This window comes from Indicator indicator, chromosome Z (genome assembly GCF_027791375.1).
Source record: "Indicator indicator isolate 239-I01 chromosome Z, UM_Iind_1.1, whole genome shotgun sequence".
NCBI classification, from domain to species: domain Eukaryota; kingdom Metazoa; phylum Chordata; class Aves; order Piciformes; family Indicatoridae; genus Indicator; species Indicator indicator.
The window spans coordinates 47,907,720-47,926,920 of record NC_072053.1 but is presented as its reverse complement, the minus strand read 5'-3'; the positions used below and the strand labels follow the sequence as shown (position 1 = coordinate 47,926,920).

General features: G+C 37.8%; 1 protein-coding gene across 1 annotated transcript; it reads right to left on the bottom strand.

The window, feature by feature from the left end:
- Positions 1-1,901: 1,901 nt before the first annotated feature.
- ABHD17B (abhydrolase domain containing 17B, depalmitoylase) lies at positions 1,902-18,723 on the bottom strand. The gene is made up of 4 exons (XM_054397351.1): positions 18,693-18,723; positions 12,058-12,532; positions 4,025-4,204; positions 1,902-3,170 (listed from the first exon to the last, which is right to left on the bottom strand). The coding sequence occupies exons 2-4, from the start codon at positions 12,522-12,524 to the stop codon at positions 2,951-2,953; spliced, it is 867 nt and encodes a 288-aa protein (XP_054253326.1). The 5' UTR covers positions 12,525-12,532; positions 18,693-18,723; the 3' UTR covers positions 1,902-2,950.
- Between the last annotated feature and the right edge of the window lie 478 nt (positions 18,724-19,201).

The following is a 19,201-nucleotide window of genomic DNA, read 5'->3' as shown; positions in this document are numbered from 1 at the left end:
AAACAATGGTTTAAGAACAAGATAACCATCATGTCAAATGTTTTCATCCTAGCTGCAATAGATGAGTTCCTTTATGTCACTAACAAGCATGTTGCCATAGTAAGATTCACAGTACAAACTAGGCTGTGTCTAAAACAATTTTAGCTCCTTCAGTAAACAACTTGCCCGAAAGATACAAATCAGAACAAACTGGCAATAATTAACCACACAAGTGATCCCAAAGATACCAGAACCTTTACTCACCAATGTAATCCCTCACAGCTACATTTACTGAAGATGAAATGCTGTTAGGACTTTGTTCTGCTTCAGCAAAACACAAAACCAAAAGCAGCAAAACTGCTATGCCACCTTTACTGTCTTTTCAATTTCTGGGTGCTAAAATATTCCCTAGGAAAATCTTAAGAATTCTTGTAATGACACTTGATCATACTATCATATACTATCTTGTAATGATACTTGATCATACTTTACCACTTATCATTGCAGTTCTACGTTCCTTGGGACTTTCTGAAGAGGACTCTCAAAACACACCCTACACAAAGAAAGCACTTAAACACTTAATAATGATTTCCATCTAAATCAGAGATAGTGGCTGGAAGGTAGTAAGAAAGTGAAATCAAACTGTGTATACAGTATGATTTAATAAAGCTCAGTTACATATCTATCTAAATGCATTTGAATTTAAGCACATGTAAAATCTAATGTCTAATATTATTGTGCCTGAATACTCACCTGGAGTTCAAAACAGACTGAAGCATACTAGATCAAAAAGACAAATAAGAACCCAGTTGCTTGAAAACAAAATCAAACTTTTTTCTATTCAATTAACAAATCAAAGAGCACAAGACAAGAAGTACTGATGATTTCAAAGAATGCTAAATTTGAATTCACTACAGAAGTATGTTTCTAAGTAGCCCTGCAGCAGAAAACCTGTATGCTGAATGGCAGAAAGAAATATTGGGGGTAATGGTGGTATTGGTCAGCAGCCAGCTGAGCGTGAGCCAGCAGCGTGCCCAGGTAGCCAAGGGCATCATGGATTGTATTAAAAATAGCATGGCCACCAGGATGGGGGACTCAATTGTATTTCTGCATTCAGCACTGTTAGGGCTACACCTCAAATACTGTGTTCGAGTTTTAGTTCCCTCACTACAAGAGCATTGAGGTGCCACATATGTCCAAAGAAGGGCAATGAAGCTGGTGAAAGGTGTGAATAACAAGTCTTAAGAGAAGTAGCTGAAGGGAACTGGGGTTGCTTAGCCTGGAGAAAAGGAGGCTAAGATTAGACCTTATCAGTCGCTACAACTACCTGAGAAGAAGCTGGAGTGGGTCTCTTCTCAAGTAACAATTGATAGGACAAGAGGAAGCAGCCTCAAGTTGCACAAAGGGAGTTTAGATTGGATCTTCATCAAAAGGGGTATAAAGCATTGGAATCAGCTGCCCAGGGCAGTGGTTGAGTGACTGTCTTTGGAGGTATTTTACAGACTTCTAGATGTGCTGAAAGAGGTGGTTTAAGTGGTTACATGTTAGTGCTAATTTAATGGTTGGATCTGATGACCTGAAACTATGATGGTTCTTACCATACAAACTGTAGTTGCTAATAAAGAAATGTGCCAACAATTCCTAACAATGTGTTACTGCTTTAGTTCTCAGCTTTTCTAGAGTGAATGGATAATTGCTTGTTATTTTCATATTGCGAGCAACTGTTGCCTTTTTTTTAAAGAAAAGAACAGCAAGAATGTGGAATATTGTTTACTGTTAATCAACACAACTTAACCAAAGTTTTCACAATACTTGAAGCTACATTTAAGTAAGCTGAACAAGTAAATTACATAAGGCCTTAAAAATAGAAGCACAGTGTGTATTGTTGTAATACTACTTTGTTTACAAATAGGCTACAAATAATTAAAGTTTATTTTTCATAATTCCATTCACAGAAAATGCATTCAAGGGAAAGGCAACTTACAAAGTTTATTTTTGCTAATTGAATTAATACGAAAAGTCATTCTCTTCTTGCCCCTCCCCCTATCAATTCAGGTGCAATTAGTAATATCCCCATACAATACTCAAAACACAGTAAGACTTTAGACTAAACATCCAAAAGTAAGACTGGTCAGATTAACCATGAACTTGCATCAATGTTTAAAACTACATTGTCCACAAAGCCTTCTAGGTTCTGAAAAATCTTACTGGTTTTGAAGAAGTACTTAAGTGTCCTCAGTAGCAATCATGTGAATGATATTTATGCTACAATAATGCTAACTTGTAGAATTATTTTGGCAAGATTAGGACTGCTGAGAAGATGAGTTGGTAAACTGGCTTAACCTGAAAAGTAAAAACAATAACACAAGAACAAAACAACTGAAGTAAAACTAAACACAGAAGATATGAAAAATATGGGAAAAGATCTACTTTGACTCCCTTCCCCTATAACAGGGCATGGGTCATTTCCAGTGACTCTTTATTCTTGTTACATATTTGCTCAAATTTCATGGCTATTACATTTTTACGGAACATCTGCTTAGAAGTCTGTTTTCTTAATTTACTCCTATGCAACAGAGGAAGTCACAGTACATTTTGAGATGTTTAAAAAAACATTTACAAACTTGGTTTGATATGCTAAAGCATTTGGCAACACTTTTACAGCATTTGATTTTATATAATTAAATCCATACAGTACTTTTTGTGATTTATTTTTGCTTTTTACATCTAAGAAGAAAAAACGTCACATAAAGTAATATGAACTGCCAAACTTGACTGCATGATCATGTAATTCCAGTTTATAATACTGGCACTAAAACCTTCATTAATTATGTTGACAAATCATTACCTGTACATTTAATGAAGGCAACTAAGATCATTTGAAAACACAACCTTCAGGTTTTATGTTACGATTTACCAAGGCATACAGTTCTGCAGTGAAATGAAAAATCATATAAATATACAAAGAAAATTACAAGTTTACCAATTCCTGTGACACAAACTGTTTTAATCTTTCAAGATACTGTCCGTAGAGTTCCACATCATTATGGCCTGCTCCTTCTACCCACAGTGGTTCTACGGGTCTCTGGCAACGCTCAAATAGTGCTAGACCATGTGAAAAGTCAATTACTTCATCTTCAGTCCCATGGATTATTAATACAGGTGATGTTATTTTAGAAATCTTGTCAATGCTGTGGAAAAAAAAAAAAGGGTTCAATCTATGAACACAATGAGTATTATTAAATATTTTTAAGGACCAGACTGTTAAATTAAAACTACAATTTGTAATTAAAAAGTAAAATTAAGTATGAAGTTGTTTAAATCATTAGAAAATTAGATCTTATCACTGCCCTGGAAGCCATTACAAGAGTGCATGAAAAACAAAAACACTACTGGAAATAATAAGGATCAAAAACCACACCAATCTATCTAAAAAGTAGCATTCATTAACATATTCCCCTCAAAAAAATCCAAGTCACTGGACTGATGGAAATAGTATTTTAGAGTTTTCCAGTAAAAAAGTGCTTGTCAGAAGTGCAAGAATCTTAGCACTTAAAAGTCTGACTGTGTATGGGGAAAAAAATAAGTTAGATGATCAAAACACAAGTAATTCTTTGAGACAAGTGTACCAGTTTGTAATGACCAACTAGTTCCAAAATATGCGTATGTGACAGGAACTTTCTTCAGTTACGGTCTACTTTGTTCTCCAGATTACGTTATTTACAGAAATGTATGAAAAAGTTTGTCCACAGTTACCCAGATTAACAATTCACTGGACTAGAGATACTAGGGGGTAGGAAATAATAAAAATAATCACTTCTTTAACAGACACCCACTGAAATAACTTGACATGAAAAACAGAAGATTTACAAAGTTCTGTAAGCTCCTTCAAATCAAGTGTTCCCTGTTGTTATCCACTGTGATTTTTCTCTATTTTTTTAACATTTGAAAGAAATTTTAGAGAATTTGCTAGATTACTTGTTCCCCTACTGAAACTGTAATAGAGAAAAGTGCATGTGTAATATAAAAAAATCCTACAACTTACTTTGGGAATGCATCAAAGCAATAGGTCTTCTTTGTATTAGGAAAAGCTACTCTCATTCCTGAGGTCAGTGGCGAGTGAAGAATTACAGCAGCACTTTCATACCTAGCAGCAAGATCCACAGATGGTACTGTTCCTATACTCTGGCCATATATAATCACATTTTCAGGGCGGATTCCATACCTAGAAAATGAAAAATGTTTAAAAAAGCTGAAACAAATATTCATATAAGCTGAAACAGACAAAACCACAACTACACAGCAGGGCAAAAAAATCATTTCTGAAGACAAGAATTTACTGAAAAGTTTCAGCTATAAAGCAGGAGTCAGCGTAAGAGCATGCAAGTTTATTCAATAACATTCCTGACTTAAAGGGACAATTATTTATTCTGTATTTGCAGGGATTTTTTCTTTCTCACAATTTTTTTAAATATTTTGCCCTAAGCCTAAATGATACTGAAAAATGATGCTCTTTTTCTTTGGTGCTCTAAAATGGTGCTCTATTTAAAAAAAAAATATGGATTTGTGAATGTGATTTGTATACTAGCTGAATGCCTTTAGTGGTAACTAATGGACCTGCAACAGAAAACTGAGTAAAGCCTTACAAGCTCTAAGGTTATCACCAAGCGGAGTATAGTCAAAGCCTCCAAAATCTGTTTGTCTTTACTCTTCTGATACACAATAAAAATCACAAGCTAGTAACATTGCTCAGCAATTTAGTGGGACCTATAGCATTCCCATACAGGCATTGGCCAGAATAGCATACTATGTAATGACTGAGATGCTTCTTTCTTAACATAGCTGATTTAACATGGAAGCTAGCAAGAGGAATAGCCAGCCTAAACCACAATTCAGACAGTCCAATAAGCACTGCAAAGTTAAAGTCAAAGCCTCCCTCCTAGTGAAATGAATATAGTTGTTTTTTCACTAACCAATGAGGCAGATGAGTCACAAAACATTTAATTTCAGATCTAATACGGTTTTCTGCCTTTCTGTGAATACAAAAAACTATTCTCCAACTAACACTGCAAAAGCCTCTAAGCAGAATTTAAGCTGGCAAACAGTGCCCACAGCAGAAGCGAGCTGTCAACACATTGATCTACACTAGTAAAGCACTCTTAGTACAGGTTCAGACTGTAAAAGTGCATCTATCCAGATACCTTTGTTTAATCTATCTGAAAAAGGAAGTATGTTATTAAACAGGAAGAGATACCACACTACATAATAAAAAATCCAAACAAAACAAACTCCATAAAAACAAACCCCACAAACCTCCAAAACCAACCAACCTACCAAACAATTTAAATCATTGTTCTCATGTATTTTCAGAAGCTTGTTCACCTTTCTGAGATAGAGCAAACTAGCTTAACATCGATGTGTAATAACATGAAGTTTAATGTTTGCCAACTGACTATAATACTAAAAGGACTGGTAATCAGCTGTTTTCATTTAGGTAAAGTGCAACCACTACCTCTATGTATTTTCTGTGAAAGCTAGATAACACCCATTTAGGCAAGCCCTCCATCTCATGGTTCTCAGAGGATTAAAAAAGAAAGAAAAAAATTCTGCTTCAAAGATTCTCGAAATTCTAGCACAGGAAAATATTACAAAGCTTTGAAACCAAAATGAATGCAAGACCTTCATTATCTCTATTTGCACAACATGCTACAACATAATATAGTTCTCAAATAGAAAATCTTGTAAATAACCACACTCACATTTCATCTTGTACTGAGTTTTACAAGATGCAGACCACTGCACAGAAATTTAAAGCAAATCTTAGAACTATCTTTTGGGGCATACTCTTTTTCATTATATTCTTCCCTTATTTTCTGGCTTCAAATACTTCAGCCTAAGGATAGTTAAATATTAGCTACAAAGAGTCTAATAAAAGAGTTTCCTATATATGGATTAAAGCAATCACTTTTCCATCACAGTCAAACAGATTGCCTTCACAGCACCCACCAGAAACTAATTTGTTTTGCAATCTGGAAACTGAAACGTGAGGCAAATCACCAGAAGTGGTAGTTCAAAGCTTCTGGCTTGGGAAAAAAAAAAAAAACAAACAAACAAAAAAAAAAAAAAAAAACAAAACAAGAAGCTTGGAAACTAGAGAACCACCTCTGCTGTGTCTGTCATCACCCCTTTTCTCTTAAACAGGCTTTTTTAGAAAAAAGATGAGCCCAGCTGTCTCTCAGTTCTTCTCTTCCAAGTGTCCTTTCTCAGTCCAAAAATTCTTGAAAAGATAACTGTTTTAAGTTTCCCAGTCAAAATTCATCTACTCCTCCTTCTGACAGTCCTATAAACTTCAGGTAAACTCCAAGACGTTTGGTAGAAAATTGACTACAGACCTGATCTCCCAAATAAGGAAATGTCAGATCAAGATAAAAGAGGAGTAATCCTTTTCTCTTAATCAGTCCCTTAGAATTACACATCCTTCTGAGGAAGGGGAAGATAGAGGATACAAAGTCATATGCCATAAGTTGCTGCTGTTCTGGTGACGAGCTCAAACAAAATGCTGTAAGAACCACTGATATCTTTGAAAGTTTACTATGCTGATCACAGGAATAATGTAAACACTATTGTCTCATACCACTCAGGTAATCTTGGGTAACTTGTCTGAATAGACAGGCCTTCAGTTTGTTGTAGCTGCTGCTACTGGTGCTGTTGTATCTGATTTTTTTTTTTTAATTGTCAGAAAATGCCTTGGAACAAAATCTTAGAAGTAGTGTGCAGAGATATCCCCAAGGAGTGCTTTCTCTGAGAAGGTACAATTGATTCGGGACCGAATCTGGCATAAAATTTTAAGACAGATATTTTCTGTAGCTTAAAGGTGTCCCACATTTTTCTCTTTCCCACAGCAAGTAAGATTTCAACTCCTTTCAACACTTGACTCATCCTTTACGTACATGTAACTAAAGACTACCTGCCTGGAAAGTACAAGTAACTTTAAAAACAGTTTTTACATAGAACTCTGGTCACACTAAGGTACAGATTAATGTCACTACAAAGCTAAGCTATCTCCAAACAGAAGAGAATCACTTTCTGATTTGTTGCCCCTTATTTGGCTTCACTAACTAGTTTAGGAAACTAAATTAGTCTCTTTGGGAGCAGGGGAACAACTACTTTTCTGCACTTTTGTGCTGGCTGTCTTCAGGACCAGGGAAGAAATGCCGTGCCACTGGAGAGTTAAACAAAAGAGCAAGCCAATAAATGGTTGCAACCATACAATCAGACTGCTCCTCAGAATCAAAGCCTAAGCTAACAAAGGGTGACAAATGAAGTCAGTATCCCCTTCAGCCTATGTAGGATCACAGGTCTCATTTGCCTTGTAAAAGAGGCAACCCTGAACACTTCTACCAGAAGCTGAGAAAAATCAGAGAAGAACAACTAAACAAGAATTAATCTTTTTCCCCCCTTTGTAACAAACTTCACAATGTGCTGTAACAGAAACAGTAAGAGTTTCCTTTCTTATTTCTGTGTTTGTAAGAACACCTTTTCTGCATTTTATCAAACACCTATCTTAGTGGCAGCCCACCTCTTTTCCACTCCTGCCTTCTCCAGTTGTATTTTACCAGACTCAGAATGTTTTGTGTTGGAAGATATTCAGCCCCCACCAAGGCAGGAACACTTTAATTGGATGTATGTCATAGATCACTTACATTAGATATTCATCATATTATGTATTTCCATTGGATGTGCCATGATAAGCAACATGCAAACTAAAAAATGTATGTCTGGCTTCGGTTTTTTGAAACACTTCAGCTACCTTTAACAATCAAATACTAGCTGAAATGACCATACCACACTTGGAGGCTCTTAACAGTACCTGCCTTCAATATACCCAAGGGAGACAGAAAACAACTTACATTATACTTCTGAACTGCTAAACTAGCAGTCTTCGTATCACAACGACAAAAAGTGTCAGTAAGATCAGCCTTACAAAGGTATGTTTTCACTAGTACCTCTTAGGCTCACACTAATGAAGAGGTGCAATAGATGCTCCAGAGAGGCTACTGTTTGTGAAGCTGCTGCAATGTACACATTTAACCAGCTGACAGCCGTGCTTGGAGCACATGGAACAAAGGTGAACATCCAGAGAGAATTTTCAGTGAACATTTCAGAAGCTTTTGTCATCACACACAAAATTAAAGCTGCAAATTGCAGAACGTGAAGGGCATGGACATCCTCCACACCTTCAACTAACAACATTCCAGACCATAAATAAAATTTATGGGCATACAGCTGTTTGTCAACACTGATGCACATTTCCCTTCTTATATATAGAACACATAACACTGTTAGAAGAAAAAGGAAACTGTTTTGTAAGAGCCAAGCCCATGTACAATTACTCAATTAACAAGCTGCAGCTCCACCGCCTCTTTCATGATGGTTTGGCCTATCTAAACCTACTCGTAGTACCTGCCGCTACTAGCACATTTGGGGTTTTTTTGAGCTCCTTTTCCTGTAAGTTTAAATCAAAGCTCAGTTTCCTTTCACATACTGAAAGTTACAGCTTCTCATCTTCTAGCAAAAAAAAAATTCCCTACTTCTGAATAAAAAATAAAATACATAATTTGTGAATTCTCAAAAGAACACTTTCAGCCAACATCCAAGTAGATTTGCCACTATTCTTACATCTGGATGCTCAAGTTACGGACACTATCCACTTGGACACATCAGTCTGATAGTGAGATTTACCTTTCAGTTTTTCAGTTACTATATAGATTGTGATATGTAACAAGGAAAAGGCTGTTTGGCGTTTAAAAGATAAATCTGGTAATGAGACAGTTCCAGGAAGTCTTCAGGTTTCTGAACAAGTGCAACTTGCCTCTGTGTTTGCCTGAGGCTGGTTAAACCTTTCCACCTTTGCTAGGGTGTCATCATAGGCCTTTAGAGGCAGCAGAAAATAGGCGTATCCCAAAATGACTACTGACATTTCAACACTTTGTAGCTATGACAGTCAGGAAAAGAATGTCCTCACTTGCAGCTTCTATACAGTCCCATGCATATAAATATGCAATAATGTGCAGCCTTTCCAAACATGATAGCAGTGAATCACTTTGCCTTCTTCCACAGTCAGCATCCATGCAAATAGCTACTGCTTCCTGTTAAAACACTCAAAAGCAGGTAAAACAATAGGGACATAATTCAGAATCCGCATCTGCTGTTTACCTCTTCTGATTTGCTGCCAAATTATCTTTCTGTATAAATTTACATGAATGATAACATTCTCATACCCTTACGGCAACCACTTTTTAAAAGTGGTGTTGGACCAACCTCACTATTACCCTCAATATTAGCTCCAGACTATTTCACCCTAGGTGCCCAGTCCCCATTAGACAGTTGTGTCAATTTACAGATGACCATCTGGATTGTCCTTTCAAGACATAAACCATAACCTAATAACACTCTCCAGCACCAGCAGCTGTGTTAACTGTAGAATGCAGTCCACATAACCATCAGTCACACCAGAAACACCTTTTAATGCTGGGTTCTATGACTGTTTCTGAGAACAGAGAATGCAGTGAGCTGTGGATGGTTATGATCAATCTCCATAGCTGATGTCTCTATTCTTTTCTTCGTTCCATCATAATCTGTGAAACACAATTTGAAAGATCCCTTTCTCTCTCATCCCATCAATGTGAATTTCAAAGGAGTTACACTTACACCTTCTCCGCAAGCAATCCACTGAATTACTTTGTTTTTGCAGAACATATACATTATAAAACATTAAAGATGGTGCCAGTGCAACCCTAACAGAACAAGCTATGATAGAAAAGTGAAGCAATGCTGCATCAAATGCTCAAAGGCTCCATTCTGGTCCAAATATTCATTAAATATTTAAACACAGCTGAGCACTGTCTCAGAATACCATGGACTGGTAACCAAACTGTGAGAGACAGTATATTGAGAATCATGTGTTGAACTTCTGCCTGCCACACTCAGTATACATATACTGAGTATATGTATAGTATACATATACTATACAAGGCCAGGTTTGCCAATTGTAAAGTTGTTTTAAGTACCACAGTGGAAACTAACAACCACTGTTTATGCAATAGAAAAATCTTCAGTTCACATTTGTGAAATCCACAAGTTGAGAGACCAATCCAAGCTTTGTACACTTTACAGAAATACACATTTCCAAAAGAGGTTTACACACAAAACCCAACACAGATAGCAAACAGGATTGAGGAGACATCATTCCTGAATGGAAGAGAGAGAAGTACATGAATGTAGGAAGTATTTACTGTTTCTTCCAACATCATCTATTCAAAGGGCATGTTCAGATGAGATATTACAGTGAACAAATGTATTTAATTGGGTAGGTACACTGTGTATTGTTCAAAAATGACACAACAGTTCAAGCTGCAACACATTTCCTTTTAGGTTTTCAATCACAAATGAAGAGGAAAGGACAAATTGGTTCATAAAGCAGTCTGTAAACTGACAAAATTACTTTCATCATCTAGTTTGGTTTTATTTTTCTAGTACTTTTAAGTAATCCAGACCGTCTTTCACATTGTTCACAAGCCTTGTAATGTTTTGGTCAACATTACTGTGGTTTTTACAGACCACCTATCAACTACAAACCATAGCCAACAATGCACCTCTTGCAGCTCTTGGTTTGCAGAATGGATGTCTGGTTGTATTTCAACTTTCTACTGTAATCAAAACAAATGCCAAAATCTAATATAACAACACATTACACAAAGTTTGAATACACAGGGCTGAATATCAGTCCCCTGTGGTTGTATGAATTTTATGATAATAAGTGTTCCTATACTTTAATACATGAGTAAAATATGCTTCTTTAAAAAGTACCACCCCTTTGTGATTGTCTCACATTTCTTTTACATTACATGTGTATTTAAAACACTGAAAAGGAATAATCCAATCCAGCATAATAGGAAAAAAGTTAGTATTACACTGATTGAATACTAAATTCATTGTGACAACTACCAGGCTCCAGGAATTAGAGTGTTTACATGCCCTCAATAAGTGACACCCCTGATATTACATTATGAAATGGTTTGCTCAAGTTGCAGTGACTGAACCCTAATATGCTGCCCTACATTAAATGCAGATTTTCACAGGTCTTTTGTACAAAACACACAACATGAGTTTTGGGGTGAACAACTCCTCGTATGATTGCATACTATTTTAAAAAAATAGTCTTTTCTGGGTGCTTGTAACACAAGAATATTGCTCTAAATGGAGTAAACCATGGTGAAAAACACTCTCAAATTTAAGAAATTTATACTTGGTGCTGCCTTTATTTGGTGCCTAGGATCTAAACCTGTATCACCGAATGTCTCCAGAGTCTTTCATCTTACTATTTCAATCTCCCTAAAACCAGAAGCTTAGAACACAGAAACTGCTGAAACAGTTTTCATTTTTTGTATGTCCAGTTTTAGGACTGTTTGAGCTAACACCACTGATTTGAATTCCTGGATTTTGTTTCCACCATCATGTTATTTAAATCCTCTCCCACACATCATATTTTGCTAAGACAAAAACGTATTTTTTTTTTTTTATATAGAAAGCTATCATCAGTAAAGTTGTAGCTGCTAGTTTTAATTCTGAAGCAAAGGTGGTCTGAACACCATACAAAAATCCAAACAGCGTCTCATCAGGTTCTCTGGTAGAAGATTTTCTATTGTCCCTCCCTACATAAAAATTAGGTGATGAAATTATCTGAAAAGACAAACTGCATTTTCTGTCACTCACATCAAACCAGTTGCTGGGGAATCAATTATAAATTTTTCTTGTCTTTTTAAATTTCCAACTGAGAAACGTGTGACAATAAGGACTGAAACATGTTTTGTTCAATTCTGCTCTTTTTCAATGTCAGTATTATATACTGATACTCGTGAGTACTGACAATGCCTTCAGCATAAGGCACCACCAATCAGCTTGGATATGAATCCATCAATCCAAAAGCACACCATTTCTGTTTAAACTACCAATGCACATTAAGCACAATAATTTGAAAAGTATGCTGTAAAAGAAAAATAGCAACTAATACCTTACCTTGTCCTAAGAGCCACCCAAGCAGCATCAATGTCAGCATACAGATTCTTCTCTGTTGGTTTCCCAGAACTTGCACCATATCCAGAATAATCATATGAGAATATATTGCAATTAATCCGTGAACCCAGTCCTATGTAAAAGCTGCTCATCTGTCCTAGGTCAACAGCATTTCCATGCGAGAAGAGCAAAGTATACTTGGCGTTAGGCGAACAACGCACAAACATACAGGCAATCCTATTACCTTTACTCGTTCTAGTCATGAAGCACTCAATGGCCTCTTTTTCTCTAGAAGAGTATTGCCAGTCTGCTCGCTCGGAGAGATGTAAAGTCCAGCGACTACCACTCTCATCACACATCAGTGTGTACGTGGGATCAGGAGGTAAGAATGCCAGTTTGGAGGCAATTTTCCCTGGGCATGGTGGACAACAGAACAGGCAACACAGCTCACTAAAGGAAAGATTATTCATCTTCTAGTCTGAAACAGAAAGATAAAATGTTATCAATTTCTAGTTACAATCCCTTATAAAAGAAAAAAAAAAAAACTTACAGAAAATCTAACATGTCTCTAGAAAGTAATATGTAACTCTTCATATTTTGTTGAATGGTTTCACTATGTATGTAAATTTATATGGAATAGCTTATTTGATATTATTAGCAACTTTAGAATAAGCATATTATTAAAGAGTGATGACTAAAGCCTTGCCAGTTGTTGAAATTAAAATATGATCATCAAGGGAAAGAAAAAGCATGAGTTTTGGCATTTCTTTGGAGGAAATTAAGTCCCTTATCTTAAACCCTTAAAAGAAGTGCTCAGCCCAGTGATGAATATTTATGTGGTAAAGAAAAATTACCATACATTGGAGTGTTTGCAGGATAATAGGACTATTCAGATCTCTGCAGTCAAAAAAAAACCCAGACCAAAAAACCAAACCCCCAACGATGGTGATTTCCTAAACATAGAGAAAACACTTTGCAATCATGAGTTACGGGTTTCTGCAGGAAGTATCAGCAGTATGAAAGGTGTTTGAAGATCAAAATCAAGACGTTTCTGGTAGCTTAGCGAACCCTATAGACACACACTAAAAGCCAGCCATAAACTCTTACTTCCTTACATACTCACTGACAATTTTTTCTAAAACCTTCAAAGAAATTACTACCTAAAGTTTCCTGTATTGCACATAGGAATTTGGATTACATTAATGAAACTACTATTTTTGTTCTGTGCTTTAACAAAAACATGCCAACCCAAACCTATACATAGATATATATGTATCACAGACATTTAGAAAAAAAAAATCAATATAATCTATAGCACCAATTCAGAAAAGAATTGGTTAAGAGAATGAAGGGAGGGATAAAAGAGTAAACACACACCTAAAGAAAGCTAGGTAAAGACACAGCTGCTCAGAAAAACCACCACTGTCTCCTCTTAATTTACACCAGGGAGAAGGAAGGGTCAGGAAGTTCCTTTATTGGGACAATACTTTTCTCAGAAGTAGGAAGAGCAATGAAATCTTCCAAGAGCACACCTGAGATAAGCATTAATTCTCCTTCCCTTGTGTTGTAAAATGCATTCTCAACTTAAACAACTTTTCCATCTCAAATCTATATACAAGTTTCAAGCTCAGCTGTTGCCAGACTGCTGCAAACAGAAACACTTTTACAGTGTACCAACTTTGACTGCTAGTTCCAAGTTTACAAATGGACAAAACAGGCCGATTTCTCATGGCCACAACCCCATGTTCTTTCAGAAATAGCTGGTTACATAATCTATTAATAATATCTTACTTATGACTATAATATTTGGCAGTATTTTGATCATATGTCAAAGCTTATCCTCTAATGTGCATACAGGTGTAGTTTTCACACCTGTACAAATTTTTTCTTTAGAAAACCTTCAAGAATACTTGCACTATTGAATATAGGTGGCAGAACAACTATCCATGTTTTGGATATGTGAATAATCTCTGTGGTAGAGTATGAATGCACACTGCTTAGAATGTTACACAGAGTATGCTTGTGGAATAGTAAATACAGGCACAGCATGACAGTTCGATAGACTCCATGAGCTTTCTTGGAATGCTACTCCTCCTTGTAGTGTACAAATTCCCTTTTTTTTTTGTCAAGGATGCTACAGCCAAATGCTTTCACCCTGTGTCCAGTTCTCTTTAAAAGAGCAGGAAACCACAGATTCTTAGATGTGGGTGACCAACAGTACCAATAACAAGAGATAGCAGGAAGATTGTACTGATCACCTTCCATAAAAAGGTAAACTGTCTCTTAAATGAAGATCCTGAATAAACCATATTTCTGTCAGTTAAAGGAACAACCACCTCACATGTTCATGAAATCAGCAGAAGCAGTAATTCAAATTGGGAATACTTCATCTGTTCTTTATCAGATAAGGTTATGTGGGCACTAACTCTAACTTGGGGCACAGTACTACCTGCAAATGAGGATGAGAAGAGGAAGAGGTTTAAGGAAGAGGTCTATGGACTGGAAAAAAGTTTGGGCTGTCTTATGAACAAGAAAAACTCAATACCTTTTTTCCTTCTCTAACAGCTGTGTAGGAGCCACTTCTTTCACCTCTACTTATAAAGTTCATGTTCACAGCCAACAGAAGCAACTGTGGTGCCTCAAAAAGCCTCTTTTTGCAAGAGAGGTGAGGGAGGCAGGCAGGTGGTGGTATTAGGAATTAATATTTTTTTTAAAAATTAGAAGAATACATACTTCTAAAACTGATGTATAAATAACCTGTTCTGGCCAGGAAAAGCACATTAAACTCTATTCCAGCACACAATGACAGCTACAGAATTTCTTGCTTCTCAATCCACTTGTCAGAAAGAATTAAAAAAGGAGTTTACATTATGTATAACTACAAACAGCTCAGCAATACCACAAATATGATCTCACTCTGAAAATATGTGCTATTTGTCAAAGTCATTTCAGAAGACTGGAACCTGGTCTGTGGAATTCACACACTGAGCAGTTAATGAGCTAAGGTAGTACTGTTCCCCAAGTTAGCTTAAATGTGCTAAAAATGGTCCGTTGTCATGTATGGCAAATGACTCACACCAAAGACCATGACAAAACTACTTTACATTAAATTGTAATATAGACTTTAAATAATGTTCATTTAATCCAATGGAAACTGCCTACTGAAAGTGAAGATTCTGATTCCAGAGTTCTCCAGCTAAATCATGGCTAGCAACAGCTCTTTTCTTTAACAGAAATACTTGCTACTTCCTACTCAAGAAAAACAGCAGACCATCACTAACTGAACAAATCTGACAAAACACCTAATGAACCTCCTCAGGAGGATACCTTCAACCAAATGCAAACAATGCTTCTATTATACTGGAACTGGTTTGTCATTCATTGTATTCACATGAGTGTGTCCTTAACCTCCGTATTTGGCATGGCATCAGGATATCAGAGAATCCCCAACTGTAAGTCAAACTGAATCAGCCTTTCAGCCTAGTGGTTATCCACCAAATGTCATAATGTAATGTTAACAAAACAGGCGTTATCTTTCCTCAAAACATACACTAGTCAGATACCTCAGTGAGGGAATAAACTTAATGTTACTCTTTCCCATAGTGTTTTTTAATGTTCATAATGTTAGAAAATATAATATCATTTCCTAATTATTGATCCAGACAGAAATTCTTATAGTACAAATTAAAAGTCACAACCTCCCCCTTCATTTAGCATCATCTAGCTTTGGTAAAAGTTGTGAAGAACAGCAGACTTAAGTGACCAATTATTTTATTAAGTCTAAAATATAATTTATGCAATGTGAACAAGGAATTGCACATTAAAAACAATCACTGTAATACTGATGGAGTTTGATGTATGCTTTGTCTGGACTCTTACTGAAACTGCGGCAAAAGCAATAGTGACCACAAATTACATTAAGCATACAGTTCTGTAAGTACAGATGAATAACTTTAATCGGACATATTTGCTTAAGATGTGAAATACCAAAGCTACAGCCTTAACATGTTCTGAGTATGTATGATGTAAATACCTGTGCTCATTGCAATGGCATCATTAGACAGAGAAATCAACATATGCCAACAATGGTAACTACGTCACCATTTGTCATTTCAGTAGCAGTAAAGAAGACAGTGGTATTCAGCGTGGTCCTTAATGCTGGTAAAAGTACTAAAGAGACAATACAGTAAGAAAAAATATTATATAGTTTAAAATTATTCTGCATTTTCCATAGAGATGAAGTAGGAAAATTCTGTGGATGAAACAGTGCAGAATAGATAAACTTCTATTGCACCAAGAAAGGATAAGAACTAAAACAGACCTAAGCAGCATCACTCACACATTCTGGGATAGCTTTTTAAATGAATGCCAAGTAATTTTATCAAATTTATCTCTTTAACTCTCTTATGAATAAAAAAAGTAATACAGAAAAAGACAAATGTAAAACTGCCCACAGGCACTGATTTCAATCCATTCTTCAGCAATTAATTTCTTCATTAAGTCTGCCAGAAGAACTGGGAAAAAGCATCAACTCTGAAAGAACACCTCAAATGTTTACCTTGCAATTCCTAGGGTAACACAAATGTAGTTTTTTCATACAAGCAATTATTCCTGCCCTCCTCCCTCTGCAGATCATAAGAGTGGCTCCTATTATTCACTTCACGGGGTATTAGCCTCCAGAGCCTAACCCTTGCAAACACTTATCTAGAAATCTTACATTTACATTAGATATAAATTATTCTAATTGCGTATTTAAATTAAATTACCTATTTTATAAGAACTATTCACAAGAACAAAGTCAAACTCATAAATATAGCTGCTAGTTTGTAAATTTCACTCTAAGTGTAGCAGCAAAATATTCATATTGCTGTGGGGTTTTTTTGTTTTGTTTGTTGTTTGGGTGGTTTGTTGTTTTTTGTTTTGTTTTTAAATTGTCATTTTTCACCATATACCACTGAAATATGGAAGTAAATGAGTTTCCCTCACCCCTTCATTGAGCAAAATGCAATGAAAACTTGAGTTCTAACCACTGCTAAAGCTTTCATATTTAAACATCTGCATTATATTAAAAATGGAACAGAAGGGTATGAACATTCTCCAACTACTTCAATAATTAAAGCAACAAAATATTTAGTGAAAAAAGTAAATAGTGCTCAATTAGGTATTCTACAAAAGGATTAAACTAATAGAATTATTAAGAAAGAATGCACTCTAGGTCCAGAAAGGAACACACAGGAATTCTATTCAGTAATGAAAAGACATACCAAGAAACACAATGAAGTAACTCAACAGTTTGCAAAGAGCAAAACAATATACATAAAACCAAAGAAGTTCGACAGGACCAAAACTTCCTTTATGTTAACTTGATTTTAAACAAATAAACAGCTTTAATATTCTCACCAATTCTAACAACATAAACCTGAGCTTGTATTTACAACTATTTTTCTTCTGCTGGTTACTTTGTATACCTCAAAACCTAATGGCATAGTTAAAAAAAAATTAAAAATGAAACACAGGAAACACTAAGTGGAAAAAAACAAATCTAGCCATTCCTTCTCATCTAAAGAACTCACCAGCCCTCGAAAGAACCCAGAGAGGCAACTGAGGGATTAAAATGGATTACATAATGTTTTGCGTGCTCCAAGCAAGACTGCACCACGGAAAACTGCTCTTCTGAAACCTTCTGCAGGCTGACCGGCGCTGAAGGCTCCTTCACTTAAGCCATTTCAGTCTGATGGTTCACTGCACCAGTCAGTCGATCACTAGTTAAGACGCTACGCCTTTAAAACCGGTCAACACTCAGACGGCACAACTTTGGTTTCGTATTTTCTTCTAGATACCTTCAGAACAAATACTTTAAACTTCAAAATTAATACCTGAGAGCAATTTTAAAGCCAGTATATCACTCCTACCATCAACAGCAGAAGCTAAGAAATAAAAATGAGGCTCAGGAGAAAACTCTTCAGGTATCTGTATCTTAACAGAACTTAATTTTGCAGAAGTCAACGACGCTTAGGCACTATTTAGACCAAAAAAACCCTATAACTTGACAAGGGTTTAAAAAGTCAGTGTACCCATTTGCCGAACAAAAGCTTCCACAGCAAAAGCATGGAGAAAGCGGCCTTGGGATAGACCGAAGGCAGTACCCCGGGCCCCCTGAGGCAAGTGACACTCTAAACTCCTCTGCCCCGGTGTCGGGGACACCGATAGGGGCAGGGCAGAAGTCTCCGAGCACACAAGCCAAGACGTAGGCAGGCGAGTCACCGGGGCCTTGCCACCCCCTTGTCCCGGTTTAGGTCCGAGAGCGGAACCGCCGTGTCCCTCACGGAAGAAAAGCCTATGTTTGCGGCGGCCCTTCCTCCTGCTCCACGCTACGGCCCGGGAGGGGGGCCGCCACACGCCCTCCAAAGACAGTGGCGAAGGGCCGCAGATAGGTAAGGAGAGAAGTGAAACGGCCGAACCTACCGAGGGCCAACTCACCACCATACCTCGGAAGCGGATGCTGGAACCGTAACCCCGCCGCCAGCGCCGAAACGGGGCCGCAATGGTTGCTCCCCACCATCCCCTCACCGTACCTTGCCCATCCACACACCCCTTCCCGGCCCCTCCGCTGCCGAGGAGGGCAGGAGAGCCCGTACCTGCGCCTGGCGCTCCGCTCAGCGACGGCGGTCCCGCACTTTCCCAACCGCCGCCGTTGGAACTCCGGACCGGCTGGGGGAGGGGTGCCGGTTGTGCTGAGTAACGGCCAAGCAGTGGGAGACTGTCAGAGCCCCAGCTTCAGCCGGCGGCTGCAGGTCCGCGGCAGAGAACGCGCGGCCCCCGGGGAGCTGCTTCCTCCGCGGCCTAGAGAAGCAGCACGAGCCAGGCCTCGCCTCGCGACTGCATCGGACCGGGCAGCTGCCCAGCAGCCAAGAAGCGGTGGGGTGGGACCAGACGGCCGCCGGCTGTAGCGCACCAATGAGAGCTCAGCCCGCAGCGCGTCTCCTGCCACTGAGGCACGTCCGGGAGGGGCGGGATACAGAGAATTGTGGGCGGAGGAGCGATCTAGATGCCGGCTCCGCGCCAATGGTGAGGCCGCAGGGTTGACGGGTGGTGAGGGCGGGGAGCGGTTCCGGAGGAAGTGTTGCCGGCGCGGCAGTTACCCGGG